Here is a 14,904-nt window from a genome sequence, read left to right as displayed (position 1 = left end):
CCCCAGAGGTGGCTGCATCTCAGTGCCGGGCGAGCCATTCCCATGTAATGTTATGTTTGTCTGTTTGCAGCTGCCCTGCCCCAGAGGTGGCTGCATCTCAGGAGTTGTACATAGAGAACTCGGCTCCTGGGGGTGCAGTGGATTGGGGCACAGGGGAGCAGCCAGGGATTGGTGCCTGGGGGTGCTCTGGGGTATGTGCCGGGGGCAGCTCGAGCTGGGGCTCAGTGCAAGGGGTTCTCACACCCCCCAGCCCTGGGCCAGCAGACGACAGCGCAGATCTGGGTTCCAGCAATTTATTTATTTAAGAATCAAACTCAGCAAAATCATTTTAACCGAGCCCGAGCTGGGGTGGGGGAACAAAGGGGGACGGGGTGACAGTTCTGGGGGTTAGGCTGGGGGTCAGGGGGTATTTTGGGGGGTCACAGTCTGGGGGAGTTGGCTGTGGCCTCGGAGAAGCTGTCCTCAAGGGTCTCCCAGGCGCAGAATCTGTCCTCGAGGGTCTGGCTGGCGTGGGGCAGGCAGGCCTGGCGCTCGGCCTGGGGCCCCTGCCAATTCCAGTCCTCCAGCCCGTCAGTCCAGGGGCACTGGGCGTCGCCCGACAGCTCGCATGGCATGGAGTGACACGGCACCACCTGGGGAGGGGGTGGGGTTAGAGAGAGCCACGCCCACCCACAGACCCCGCCCTTATCGCATAGACCTTGCCCCCTGAACCCCATCCCCCCACTTGTGTGCTGGGAATGGTTGTGGGGGGGGGAAGAGTGGATGGAGTTAGAAAGAGACCCGCCCACTCTGCATAAATTTCCCCACCCACCCGCAGAGGGGCACCCTGGGACATGCCCATCCGCCATTGACCCGGCACCTCCAAGCCCCACTTCTGCCCCCCCACCAGGCCTGATGTTACAAGGCATCACCTGGGGGGGAAGGAGGTGGGGTTAGGGACACCCCCAGCCCTCCAAGCCCCCATCTCCCAGCCCCTGCCCCCCAGGCCTCCCGCCCCCATCTCCCAGACCCCTCGCCCCCCATCTCCCAGCCCCTGCTCCCCAGGCCTCCCATCCCACAAGAACTCACCTCACAGGTGCAGCCTTCTCTGTAGGCCTGGCTGACCCCACGGCGCTGGCTGGGGGGGACGCTCCCCCAGGGGCGCACGAAGGAGCACAATGAGATAATCAGGGGCTTGCCCTGCCACTTGGCTGGGGGGAGAGGGCAGAGGGAGTGGCTGGCATCACACCCCATAGTGATCAAAAGCCCCCCCAGTGACCCCCAGAGCCTCCTCTAGCCCCCCACAAAGCCCCCAGATCCTGTAGCCCCCCCAGTGTCCCCCACAAATCCAGAGTCACCCAATCCCACAGAGCCACACAGACCCACATCCACCCCCCACAGAGCCCCCAGAACCCCTCCCCAGAGCCCCACACGGACCCACAGAGCCCTCTAAAGACTCCTAGAGCGCCCCATAGCACTGCACCGCCCCCCCCCTCCCCACAGGACCACTGGGCGGGGAGTGCTGTGTCTTGGGGGGGCCGTACCCGGGGGGGAGGCTGAATGGGGAGGGGGCCATCTCCAGGGTGAGTGGGGGGGGACGCTCAGCAGAAAAGATGTACGGGGGGGCTTGGGGGAAGGGCAGGGGGACAAACCTCTGCGTTCACATGGCTGGCTGGGAGTCACTCCAGATTAAGGAAGTCCGGAGGACTTCGCTGCCTTGGGGGTGGGGTCTCTTAGAGGGGGAGGGGAATTACCCCAGGAGGGGGCTGGTGTCGAGGGGCCCTGGGGGGTATTGGGAAGTCCCCGGGGTGGGGGGCTGCCCCAGGTGGAGTCGGGGTGCTGGGGTGCCTTACCCATGATGAGGTACTCCTCCTTCCCGTCCAGGGGCGCCGGGTGTCGGTACCCACAGAGGCTCTCCTCCTCCCAGGAGTCGATGAAGAGCACGTCCCCCAGTGACCTGATCCCCTTGTAGGTCTGCGGGGAGACGCGCGTCAGAGCAGCAGGGGGCGCTGTGGGGAGCGGGGCAGGGGGCTGGCTGTGGGGGGAGCTCCTGGCTACCCCAGTCCTGGCCTGGACCAGCAGGGGGCGCTGTGGGGAGCGGGGCAGGGGGCTGGCTGTGGGGGGAGCTCCTGGCTACCCCAGTCCTGGCCTGCACCAGCAGGGGGCGCTGTGGGGAGCAGGGCAGGGGGGCTGGCTGTGGGGGGAGCTCCTGGCTACCCCAGTCCTGGCCTGGACCAGCAGGGGGCGCTGTGGGGAGCGGGGCAGGGGGGCTGGCTGTGGGGGGAGCTCCTGGCTACCCCAGTCCTGGCCTGGACCAGCAGGGGGCGCTGTGGGGAGCGGGGCAGGGGGGCTGGCTGTGGGGGGAGCTCCTGGCTACCCCAGTCCTGGCCTGCACCAGCAGGGGGCGCTGTGGAGAGCGGGGCAGGGGGAGTGGGGGGGTTGGCGGGGGCTGGCTGTGGGGAGCAGGGGGGTGTTTGGGGGGGCAGGTACCTTCGTGACGTTGATCTCGTAGCGAATCCAGGACTGGAACTCCTTGCTGCTGGGGCTCAGCGGAGTGACCCCCACGAACTTGCCCCGAATTACTGCGCGGCAAAGAGACAGGGGTCAGGGCACCCCCACAGGCCCCAAGCCCACCGGCAGCCCCCAGGCATCTCGAACCACCAGAGTCGACTCTGATATGACCCAGACAACAGGGGGAATCCCTCCCTCCCTCCCGGACTCCAGGGTCCCCCTGTGCTAGGGTGACCAGACGTCCTGAGTTTATAGGGACAGTCCCGATTTTTGGGTCTTTTTCTTATATAGGCTCCTATTACCCCCCCACCCCCTGTCCCGATTTTTCACATTTGCTGTCTGATCGCCTTGGGTCTGGGATTCAGGACTCATGGGTTCTTCCACGCCTCGGAGGGAGGAGGATTCCCTCCCACCCACACACTCACTCATTCACTCTGTGGGGCGTTGGGGCTGGAGCCGTGACCCCAGAATCAGCTCGGAGCCGCTCCAGCGAGTAATAGCTATGCTGACGCTGGGGCACACAAGGGCAGGGGGAGCACTCCTGGTTGACAGGTGCAGGGGGGGGGGGGGGCAGGACGTATCAGCTGGGAGATGGCGTTTATAGCTCTGGGGGTGGGGCACAAGAACTTATGGGTGTTCGGGGGAGTTGCAAAAATTACGGGGGAACTGTGCTGGGGGGTGGGGCATTGGGGGGTCACTCACCTACGTCGGCCTGGCAGAACGGCATCTTGGGGTGCTGGGGGACAGGGTGGGGGGGCTCATAGGGGAGTGCTGGGGGCAGGGTGGGGGCTCAGAGGGGTGCTGGGGGGGCAGGGGGTGGGGGGCAGGGGTCACTCACCGACATCAGCCTGGCAGAACACCGTCTGGGGGTGCTGGGGGGCAGGGTGGGGGTTTAGAGGGGTGCTGGGGCAGGGGGTGGGGGCAGGGGTCTCTCACCGACGTCGGCCTGGCAGAACGCTGTCTGGGGGGTGCAGGGGGGCAGGGTGGGGCTCAGAGGGGTGCTGGGGGGCAGGGTGGGGGCAGGGGTCACTCACCGACGTCGGCCTGGCAGAACGCCGTCTGGGGGTGCTGGGGGCAGGGTGGGGGCAGGGGTCACTCACCGATGTCGGCCTGGCAGAACGCCGTCTGGGAGTGCAGGGGGGCAGGGTGGGGCTCAGAGGGGTGCTGGGGGGCAGGGTGGGGGCAGGGGTCACTCACCGACATCGGCCTGGCAGAACGCCGTCTGGGGGTGCTGGGGGGCGCAGGTGCAGGCATCCGTGGGGTCCCCCAGCACTAGGAGCAGGATGGCTCCCGCCAGCAGCCGGCTTGAGGCGACAGGGCTCATGGTGACGCTGGGATCGAGGGGCCTGAGGGTGGGACAGAGCCGAGAGATGGAGACATGCCCAGAATCACCCCAGCCTGGCCTCTCTCAATAGGGGGTGCTATGGGGGGGCTCCCTCCCCACTACTCCATCCCCGGCCTCTCCCAGCAGTCCCCTCTCTGGCATGAACTGGGCCTGGAGATGGGGAAAACCCAGGCCTGGGCTGGCAAGGGGCTGCGGGTCGGGAGTGAGGGGCACCGGCAGAGCTGGGGGGAGCCCAGGGCTGGGGTAGCAGGGGCTGCGGGTCAGGAGTGAGGGGCACCGGTACAGCAGTGGGGGGGGGGGGGTATTTCTCTGCCAGAAAATAAGGGCAAGTTAGAAGATGGGGGGGGGGGGGGCCTGGCATGGGAGCCAGGGGGGCCCAGTGGAGGGGACAGCAGGGGGCCCGGTGGAGGGGGGCGGCAGGGGGGCTCCTCTCTCCTACCTGAGACCATGGGGCAGGCGAGGGCTGGAATCTCGTCGTGCTCGGTGTGAGGTTCAGTCCCACTGGCTCGTATATAAGCGGCACCACACCTTTCCCCTCCCCCCACACACACCTGCCAGGCTGGACAGGAGGAAAAGAGGTGATGTCAGCGGTGGGGGGGTGTGTTAATTATTCTCTGACGTCTCTTGCTCGGTGCAGGGGGGACACACACCCCAGCACCCCTCCCTGGGGGTGGGGGAAATTTCTGGTCACTCAGCGCCAGCAGCAAGTCGGGGAGGAGAGGGGTGGAAACCCAAGGGAGGGGGGCCGCATGGGGCAGAGCAGGGACTGTGATGCAGGGGGTGGGGGGCCTCTGCTGTGGGCAGGGGGGGCTCAGTGGGTCGCCGTGCTCTAGGGGATAGGTGGGGGGCAAGCATGCTGCACGGGGTGGTTGGGGGGCAATGGATGGAGTCATGAGAGAATGGATGGATAAATGGATGGATGGGGGGATGTGTGGGGCCGGGCAGGGATGGATGGATGGATTAGTGGATAGGTGGATGGGGTTGGGTGGGTGCATACATGGGTGGGTGGTAAGGGATGGGGGGTGGGGAGCACGGATTGTTGGGTGCTTGGACAGAAGGATTAAGAGGTGGGTTGCAGTGAGGAAGGGGGATGGCTGGTTGGGTGGCTGGACGGATGGATAGGAATGGTTGGGTGGGTGGAAGGGGGATGGATGTAGATGGGGTGGGTGGTGGAATGGCTGGGTGGGTGCATAAATGAGTTCTGGGGAGGGAGTGTGGATGGGTGGGAGTTGGGCGGATGGATGGGAGTGTGGGTAAATGGATGGACTGGTCAATGAATGGGTCAATGGGTGAGTGGATGGATAGATGGTTGGGTGAGTCAATGGGTGGGGTCAGAGGGTGGATGGAGGCTTGGGTGGGTCTGTGGTGGGTAGGTGGATGGTGTGTCATTGGTGAGTAGATGGATGGATGGGTCAATGGATGGATGAGTGGGTCAGTGGATGGATGGATCAATGGTGGGTAGCTGGATGGATGGGTCAATGGGTGGATGGATGGATGATGTATCAATGGTGGGTAGATGGGTGGGTGGGTGGGAGGACCCACAGTCATACTCTGCTGTCTCTGGGGGTCTCCTCGTCTCTCCCCCGCAGTGGACGGGCGCTGGTCGGAGTGGGGGGAGTGGTCCACTTGCACCCGTCCGGGTTACACCGGGAGCATCAGCTGCCGGGAGATCGTGGGGCAGCAGAGGCGGACGCGGGAGTACAAGGGGCGCAGCCCCGATGGGAAGCGCTGTGAGGGCAGTACTATCCATATCTGCAGCTGCTACAACGTGTTTTGGTGCAAACGTGAGTGTCCGAGGTGGGGCAGGCGGGATACCGGGCTGGAGGGGCCACTGGGTCTGATCCAGAGGCCCGTGGGAGGGGTCTGGGCCCGGAGCTGATCTCTCCCCTCCCACGCAGGATGGTGACCCAGGGAGTGGGGACCACCAGGCCGGTGAACGTCAGCTTCTGGGGCAAACCCTGGCCCCAGTGCGAGTCCATCAACGGGCAGGCCCTGGAGGAGGAGGACGGTGAGCTGGGGGGATGCTGAGTGGGTCAAAGCTGGGGGCGTCGGGAGGGCTGGGAGCCAGGACTCCTGGGTTCTTTTCTCATGATACAACCTGGGTGCGGGGCTACAAGGTGGAAGAGGTTCTGCTGCAAGATCTGGTGAAACCTGCCCCTTTGGCCAGGACACCGTTACTTGCCTTGAGCATGAACCCAGGGCCGGGCTAGCAGGGGGCTGCGGATCGGGAGCGAGGGGCGCCTCTGCCCTGTGCATGCCAGAATGGGTTTAGCCCTCCCCCCCAGTGCCCTGCCCTGCTCCCCACAGCGTCCCCTGCTGGGAGAGGCCAGGGCTGGAGCTGTGAGGATGGGATTGTGTGTGGGAGGCCCCATGTGGCTGTGGGGGGGAGGAAGGAAGAAAAATATCTGATGCACTGCTACAAAGTGGGGACTAGGCGGTCGCACGGCTGAAAAGGATCTGGGGGTTCGAGCGGATCCCGAGTGGAATAGGAGTCTACAACGGGACGCGGCTGGGGGGGAGGCTAATCTCATTCTGGGTGTGTTAACGGGGGGGGGGGTCGCATGTGAGACATGGGAAGTCGTGGTCCTGCCCGGGTCGGCACTGGGGGGGCCCCAGGGGGAGGACTGTGTCCGGCTCTGGGCGCCTCCCGCATTAGGAAAGTTGTGAACAAATTGGAGAGAGTCCAGAGCAGAGCAACCAAAAGGATCGAAGGTTTAGAAAACCCGACCTAGGAGGGACGGTTAAAAGAAACGGGGCACGTTTGGTCTGGAGAGAAGGAGACTGAGGGGGGACCTGAGAACAGTCTTTAGCTACCTCACGGGCTGTTCTAAAGAGGACGCTGGTCAATTGTTCTCCGTGTCCGCTGAGGGAAGGATGCGAAGTAAAGGGCTGAATCTGCAGCCAGCGGGATGGAGGTTAGATATTGGGGAAAAAATTGTAACTCTCAGGGTCATTGGGCTCCGGAATCAGCTCCCAAGGGGGCTGGGGGACCCCGTCATTGGAGGGTTTTAGGAAGAGGTTGGACAAACACCTGTCAGGGCTGATCTAGGTTGACTTGGTCCTGCCTCCGCACAGGGGGCTGGATTTGGTGACCTCTTAGGTCCCTTCTAGCCCAACATTTCTATGATCCTATTCCAGTCTATCGATGTTTTTATATTGCGCTCTCCACGGAGTATCTGGCTGGGTGGGAGACAGGAATGGAGGGTGGACGGGTAGTTGGGGGATGGGGGGCAGGGATGGATGATTGGGTGGTTGCATGGACGGATGGATGAAGACATGGATGGTTGGGTGGATGATGTTGGGACCTTATCCACGCAGTTCCCAAGAACTCAACTCAACGCCAAGCTCTTCATGGAGGTTCCTCTCCTGGCATCCAGGCCCTGATGCTGAGGGACAGGCTCAGGGGGTGGGTCCAGGGTGAACCACTGTGACATTCTCTACCTCGGGGGGAACGTGCTGTGACCCCCATGTTCCTCATTTTCATATAATCGTGATCTTGCGTATAAAGCAGGCCTTGTAAGGTATCAGGGGAAAGGTTATGATCTGCGGAGTCATTTCTCTATCCATCTATGTGTATCAGTAATACATATGAAGTTATGAGAATTGTGTTGTATGGTGGTCACTAAAACATGCTGTAAGTTGGGGAATCAGACAGATATTAGCTCCCCAGAGGCAACAGCAAGGAAAGTAACCAATGCCCAGGCGGGGTGTCAAACGACCCATCAACAGCCATTGTCCAGCAAGGGAGCTACAATGCGATGACTCACCTGCATGAAGCCACAGCAGGGGAATTGCTCAACCTTGCCTGGAGAGACTCAGTCATGCCCACCTGACTCTGAAGGGGGGGTGGGGGGAAGCCATGAGGGAAGAAAGGACATGATAAAAGGGAGAGACGTTTGCCAGGCTTTTCCTCCCTCTTCCTCCTACATCTACAGACACCACCACCCAGCGACTGAAGCGCTGATCAAAGGGGAGAGCCTGGCTGAAGAGCAACCAGCCAGCCTGCGGTGAGAAGCATCTCAGTTTGTAAGGGCGCTGAAAGTGTTAAGATCAGCTGAGAATGCGTTTTGCTTTTATTTCATTTGACCAAATCTGACTTGTGGTGCTTTGACTTATAATCACTTAAAATCTCTCCGTATAGTTAATAAATGTGTTTGTTTATTCTACCAGAAGCCGTGCGTTTGGTTTGAAGTGTGTGAGGGGCTCCCCTTGGGATAACAAGCCTGATACATATCAATTTCTTTGTTAAATTGGTGTAACTGGGCACTGCAAGACGGAGGTTCCTAGGGTTGTGTCTGGGACTGGAGATATTGGCTAGTGTCATTCGATTGCAAGTAGCTAGGAGCAGCTCACATACCAGAGGCTGTGCGTGAACAGCCCCGGAGTGGGGGTTCTCACAGCAGAGCAGGGTACGGGTGGCTCCCAGAGTCAAGGTTTGGAGAGGCCTAGCAGATCTCCGGTCCAGATAACATCAGAGGAGAACGTCACAGTGGCGCAGCGAGCAGGGTGTATGTACGGCTTGTTACTCCAAGTGAAGGTCACCCTTTAAGCACTGATAGTTGTGATTTTAAGTGAGTCTTAAGTGCGGTGGCTAAGGACAGTCAGGAGGAGGTCACGGTTTTGTTATTTTCTGTTTGCTTCTTTCGGGAAAGGGGAGTAAGAACAGGAAAGCAGGAAAATGAGTGAAAGCGGAGAAGCGATGGCGAAGTTGGAGCTTTTGGGGGCTTCGGTCTGCAGAAAAGGAGAGGGAGCACCAGAGATTACTGCAACTGAAAGAACTGGAGATCAAAGAGAAAGAGGCAGCCAGGGAGGAAGCGGCACACACAAGGGCCATGGGAGAAAAAGAGAATGAGAGGGAAGAAAGAGAGAGCGAAAACACCAACTGGACCTACTAGAGAAGCAGAAGCAGAACCCCCCGACCCCAACTCCCATCACTCCAAAAATCCACAAGTGGGAACACTTATGTCCTGCATACAGTGAGGACGATGATATTGCTGAATATCTGACTTCCTTTGAAAGGCTGCGTGTAATACATGAAATCCCTGATAAGAGAGTTCCTACCCCGATTGCGAAATTAACTGGTAAAGCTCGAAATGTATTCAATGGAATGCCCATCGAAGATGCTTTTGACTATATTGTAAATTTAAAGATACTGTTCTGTGAAGTTTTCAGATTACCCCTGAAACATATAGAGTTAAATTTAGGAATCTTAAGAGGGATATTGGTAGGAGTAATGGGGACTATGTAAACAAAATGAAAGATTTGTCACAACCACACACCCAAAATACCAATTCATTCACCAGCTGGTAAACACATCCTCACACAGCTGCCGCCCATGCTCTCTGTTCTACATCCCTTTGCATACTCTGTGATCGGTTCCTTAGTTCCTGGGAACCGATCCCCATACAGGTGACTGGCTGTTCACACGTTCACCCTCTGCCTGCAGTTCCCTTATCTACTAACTACATATTTACAAGGCTGCCGGGAATTCAGTCTTTGTTCATTGTTTCATAGCCTTGGTCAGAACAGATCTATAAATAGGTGAGGGGGTAGGGATGGTTGGGTGAATGGATGGATGGATGAGTGGATGGGGTTGGGTGGGTGCATAAATACGTGGTTGGGAAGGGGTGGGTGGGGGTTGGAAGGCTGGATTGGTGGACGGGGATGGATAGGTGCTTGGATGGGTGGGTGTTTGGGGAGGTATGGATGGGTGGGTCGGTGGTTGGAGGGGAGCTGGGTGAGATGGGTGGGCAGGGATGTTTGGGTGCATAGGTGGCTGGATGGGTTGTTGGGATGGTTGGTTATAGGATGGGTGGGAAGGGATGGTTGTGTGGTTGGTCGGATGGATGGGAGGAGGATGGGTGGTTGGATGGGTTGTTGGGATGGTTGTGTGGTTGGTTGGTTGGATGGGTGGGTGGGAAGGGATGACTGGGTGGATGGATGGGAGAGGGGATGGGTTGACAGGTATGGTTGGATGGGGGATGGTTGGGCAGAGATTGTTGGGAGAATGGGGTGGTTGGATGGGGGGGATGAGTGGGCAGCCATGGGTGGGTGGAGGGAGGGGGAGCAGGGATGGATGGTTGGTTGTAGGACGGGTGGGCAGGGATGGATGTGTGGTTGGTCGGATGGATGGGTGGAAATGGATGGGAGGAGGATGGGTGGTTGGATGGGTTGCTGGGATGGTTGGTTATAGGATGGTGGGAAGGGATGGTTGTGTGGGTGGTCGGATGGATGGGAGGAGGATGGGTGGTTGGATGGGTTGTTGGGATGGTTGTGTGGTTGGTTGGTTGGATGGGTGGGTGGGAAGGGATGACTGGGTGGATGGATGGGAGGGGGATGGGTGGACAGGTATGGTTGGATGGGGGATGGTGGGCAGAGGTTGTTGGGAGAATGGGGTGGTTGGATGGGGGGATGAGTGGGCAGCCACGGGTGGGTGGAGGGATGGGGAGCAGGGATGGATGGGAAGGTGTCATGGATCCACAGGCCCGGTGCTCTCGCCCGGCTCTGGAACAGGTCCCCTTTAGCGTGGCAGCCCCTTAGGGGCACACTCCCTCACTGGGGCGAGCCCCTCGGCTTCCCAGCCCCATGGGACCGAACCTCCGAGCTGTCGGCACCCCTGCCTCACCCCGTGAGCCCCCTGCGGCGAGTCTAGCTGGATTGGACACCTGGGGAAGACTTGTCCCCCCCCAAAGGGAGCAATGCCCCCCCAACGCCCTGACTCGGGAGTGACGCTCAGCCGGTGGTAAAAGCAGGAGGGTTTATTCAACGTCTGGACACAGCCTAGCGAGTCCTTCGTTACCACAGAGAAAAGGAAGTTGCAGCCTGGTGTTAGGGGGCTTATTCCTTCACCCGCTCACTTCCCGGGTCCTTCTCGCATGAACAGAGCAACAATACCCGAAGGCCAAAGGTGCAAACAATTCGATGTTTATTGGGGTGAACTTCCAGCAAGCAATGATTCCAGTTTCCTTCCTCAGTGTCCCCCTTCCCAGCTCTGACACCACAGAGCCTGGCCTGTGTCCCTGTTCCTGTTCCCATTCCCCCCCTTAGCAAAACATGATTCCAATTCCCCCTCCCCATTCCCTGTTCCCATTCCCCCCTTACTTCCTGATTGACTGCAGACTATCTAGTAAAACTTGAGTTTTGCTTAGCCATACCTTAACCAATCATTTTACTGAAATGTAACTAACCAATCCTAACATACTGTAACATGATTAGATAACCAATTATATCCCACCACCTTAATTAGTTTACACCCAGCAAAATTAATTATACAGCAGACAGAAACAATTGCACAATATTCAAAATATGATGAAAAATTCCCACTTCATCACACGCCCTCCAGCAGGGGGCGCAGGGACACACACACAGAGCGCAGGGCTTGTCCCCTCCAGCAGGGGGCGCAGGGACACACACACAGAGCGCAGGGCTTGTCCCCTCCAGCAGGGGGCGCAGGGACACACACACAGAGCGCAGGGCTTGTCCCCTCCAGCACGGGGCGCAGGGACACACACACAGAGCGCAGGGCGTGTCCCCTCCAGCAGGGGGTGCAGGGACACACACACAGAGCGCAGGGCTTGTCCCCTCCAGCAGGGGGCGCAGGGACACACACACAGAGCGCAGGGCGTGTCCCCTCCAGCAGGGGGCGCAGGGACACACACAGAGCGCAGGGCCCGTCCCCTCCAGCAGGGGAAGCAGGGACACACACACACACACACACACACACAGCGCAGGGACACACACATTGTCTTCTCCAGCAGGGGAAGCAGGGACACACACACACACACACACACAGAGCGCAGGGACACACACAGAGAGTGCAGAGCTTGTCCCCTCCAGCAGAGGGCGAAGGGACACACACACACAGAGCGCAGGGACACACACAGAGAGTGCAGAGCTTGTCCCCTCCAGCAGAGGGCGAAGGGACACACACACACAGAGCGCAGGGACACACACAGAGAGTGCAGAGCTTGTCCCCTCCAGCAGAGGGCAAAGGGACACACACACACAGAGCGCAGGGACACACACACAGAGTGCAGGGCTTGTCTCCTCCAGCAGGGGAAGGAGGGACACACACACAAACACACACTCTCTCTCTCTCTCTCTCTCTGCATGTGATTCCCTAACTGGGTGGGCAGCTTCCTGGGTGCACTATGGGGGGAGTGGGAGGGGAAGCCGGAGTTCAGGGTTAACTCCGTGTGTGTGACATCGATGACCAGTGGGGGGAGGGGGTGCTGCCCCTCCCCCCACCCCAGGCAGCACTAAGGGGCTGGCAGCCCCCAGGACCAGGCCAGTTTCCCCGGGTACGTCCACACCACAGCCAGGGCGCTGTAGCAGCGACGCTCCCCACCCCCGGGGGGAAGGGCCTTACCCCGGGCGCAGCTCAGCGGGGATGACCCCGTCCACCACCGACCTGCGTCTGTACCAGGCATGGCGCCACCTCGCCCTGGTGCGGGGGGCTGGCAGCCAGGACTCCTGGGTTCTCAACAGGCACGTCTCACCAGTTTGAGACCCTCTAGGTTAGAGCGGGGGCACTAGAGGTCAAGTAGGATTTCATGTTTCCTCTTGGCCTTCCGAGCATGGGAAATCAAAAAGCCACTAGAGGGGAGCAGAGGCCCACGGTAGAATCATAGATTCATGGAAGATTAGGGTTGGAAGTAGGATGACCAGACAGCAAGTGTGAAAAATCAGGATGGGGGTGGGGGGTAATAGGCACCTATATAAGACAAACCCCAAAAAATCGGGACTGTCCCTATAAAATCGGGACATCTGGTCACCCTGGTTGGAAGGGACCTCAGGAGGTATCAAGTCCAACCCTCTGCTCAAAGCAGGACCAATCCCCAACTAAATCATCCCAGCCAGGGCTTTGTCAAGCCAGGCCTTAAAAACCTCTAATGAAAGAGATTCCACCACCTCCGTAGGGAACCCATTCCAGTGCTTCACCACCCTCCTAGGGAAATAGTGTTTCCTAATATCCAACCTAGATCTCCCCCACGGCAACTTGAGACCATTGCTCCTTGTTCTGTCATCTGCCACCACTGAGAACAGCCGAGTTCCATCCTCTTTGGAACCCCCTTCAGGTAGTTGATAGCAGCTATCAAATCCCCCCTCATTCTTCTCTTCTGCAGACTAAATAACCCCAGTTCCCTCAGCCTCTCCTCATAAGTCATGTGCCCCAGCCCCCTGATCATTTTCGTTGCCCTCCACTGGATTCTCTCCAATTTGTCCACATCCCTTCTGTAGTGGGGGGCCCAAAACTGGACGCAATATTCCAGATGTGGCCTCACCAGTGCCGAATAGAGGGGAATGATCAGGTCCCTCGATCTGCTGGCAACGCTCCTACTAATGCAGCCCAATATGCCATTGGCCTTCTTGGCAACGAGGGCAACCTGCTGACTCATATCCAGCTTCTCGTCCACTGTAACCCCCAGGTCCTTTTCTGCAGAACTGCTGCTTAGCCACTCGGTCCCCAGCCTGTAGCGGTGCATGGGATTCGTCCGTCCTAAGTGCAGGACTCTGCACTTGTCCTTGTTGAACCTCATCAGGTTTCTTTTGGCCCAATCCTCCAATTTGTTTAGGTCCCTCTGGGAGCCCTACAGAAGGGCTGGAAGCCGGCCTCTCTCACCAAGAACAGATCTTACCTCCCTCTAGGATCCTGGCACTGACCCGGTTACAACTACGCTGCATACCTGATACCGTGAAGCAGGGTCACCCCCAGAGCTGGGGGAGGGGGTGGAAACAGGAGTGGGCTAGCGGGGGGTTGTGGGTCAGAGATGCAGGGGGCAGCCCAGGGCTGGGCTGGCAGGGGGCTGGTGTTTTGTTTCCGGCTGTAAGCGCGTGAGCCCAGGGCTGGAGCTGTAACAAACCTGGGGGTCTTGGCAAGGAAATAAGAGAGAATCGTTAGACCATTGGAAAGCAGGGAGCCAAGGAGAGAGAGCAGAAAATGAGACATGAGGTCTGTCCCCTCTAGGGGGCGCTGCCCTGATCCGGCCCCAAGGTGGGGACTGGCTGGCTCCTGGGGCGGGGAATGGGACACAGGGCCGATCCCCTCGGGGGGGGGGGGGCGCCAGTTCCCATCCGGCCCCAGGGCAGGGACTGGCTGGCTCAGGGGGGCGGGGAATGGGGCAGGGTCCTGTCCCCTCTAGGGGGCGCTGGCTCCCATCCAGCCCCAGGGCAGGGACTGGCTGGCTCCGGGGGCAGGGAATGGGGCACGGGGCTTGGCCCCTCTGAGGGGGACGCCGGCTCCCATCTGGCCCCAGGGCGGGGACTGGCTGGTTCAGGGAGTGGGGAATGGGGCCGGGGCCTGTCCCCTCTAGGGGGCGCCGGCTCTGATCTCTGGCTCTGTAGCCCAAGGGTCCCGATGGGGCGGAGTGTTTCGATCACCGTGGGGAAGAAACGTTACTAAGGGGCTCGTCGGTCCAGCGGCGGGAGGTCGAACCCCGTCCCACGGCTGGAAGTTGAAGCTGGACAAAAGCCTGGGAATAAGGTGCAAGTTTTTCCCCGTGAGAGCAATGAACCCTCAGGACCCTTCCCCAGGGCGCGGTGGATTCTCCGTCCGGACAAGGTTTAAATCAGGACGGGCGGTTTTGCTGAGAGTCCTGCCCTAGATCAACCAGGAATTAATTCGGGGCAGGTCTCTGGCCTGTGTGATGCAGGAGGTCAGACGAGAGGCTCACAATGGTACCGACGGCCGTCTCTGACCCCCGCTGGCTTGGCCGAATCCCTATTTCGGGAACCTCACTCAACCAAACACGGAGAGTCCTTCAGTTCATGTCCCAGTTTTGTGGCTTTGCTGTGCTGCTCTCACCCTGCTGCCTCGCCCCAGAGGTGGCTGCATCTCAGTGCCGGGAAAGCCATTCCCATGCGGTGTTATGTGTGGCCGTTCCCCAGATACCCTGCACCAGAGGTGGCTGCATCTCAGTAGCTGTACATCTAAAACTCAGCTCCTGTCCCAGAAGCAGAGACCTGGAGCTGATGGAGGAATGACTATTAGCTCTTGGCTGTGTAGGGAACACAAGTGTCAGTGTTTCAAGCTTATTGCACTAACACACACACACACAGAGAGCAGGGGC

General features: G+C 59.6%; 1 protein-coding gene across 1 annotated transcript; it reads right to left on the bottom strand.

Annotated features, from left to right (window-relative positions):
* Positions 1-419: 419 nt before the first annotated feature.
* On the bottom strand, positions 420-3,814 carry TIMP1 (TIMP metallopeptidase inhibitor 1). The gene is made up of 5 exons (XM_065423042.1): positions 3,688-3,814; positions 2,470-2,561; positions 1,833-1,953; positions 1,069-1,190; positions 420-632 (listed from the first exon to the last, which is right to left on the bottom strand). The coding sequence occupies exons 1-5, from the start codon at positions 3,812-3,814 to the stop codon at positions 420-422; spliced, it is 675 nt and encodes a 224-aa protein (XP_065279114.1).
* Between the last annotated feature and the right edge of the window lie 11,090 nt (positions 3,815-14,904).

Source organism: Emys orbicularis (assembly GCF_028017835.1).
Source record: "Emys orbicularis isolate rEmyOrb1 chromosome 21 unlocalized genomic scaffold, rEmyOrb1.hap1 SUPER_21_unloc_1, whole genome shotgun sequence".
Classification (NCBI taxonomy): domain Eukaryota; kingdom Metazoa; phylum Chordata; order Testudines; family Emydidae; genus Emys; species Emys orbicularis.
The sequence above is the reverse complement of the archived record's forward strand: the minus strand, read 5'-3'. Positions and strand labels throughout refer to the sequence as shown.

What these genes read in the sequence shown, in the direction of transcription:
- TIMP1 (XM_065423042.1), bottom strand. Translation starts at nt 3,814, where the DNA reads ATGAGCCCTGTCGCCTCAAGCCGGCTGCTGGCGGGAGCCATCCTGCTC. An exon ending in ACGAGATCAACGTCACGAAG is followed by an intron (nt 1,954 to 2,469) that starts GTACCTGCCCCC and finishes GTCTCCCCGCAG; the next exon opens with ACCTACAAGGGGATCAGGTC. An exon ending in GAGAAGGCTGCACCTGTGAG is followed by an intron (nt 633 to 1,068) that starts GTGAGTTCTTGT and finishes CCCCCTCCCCAG; the next exon opens with GTGGTGCCGTGTCACTCCAT.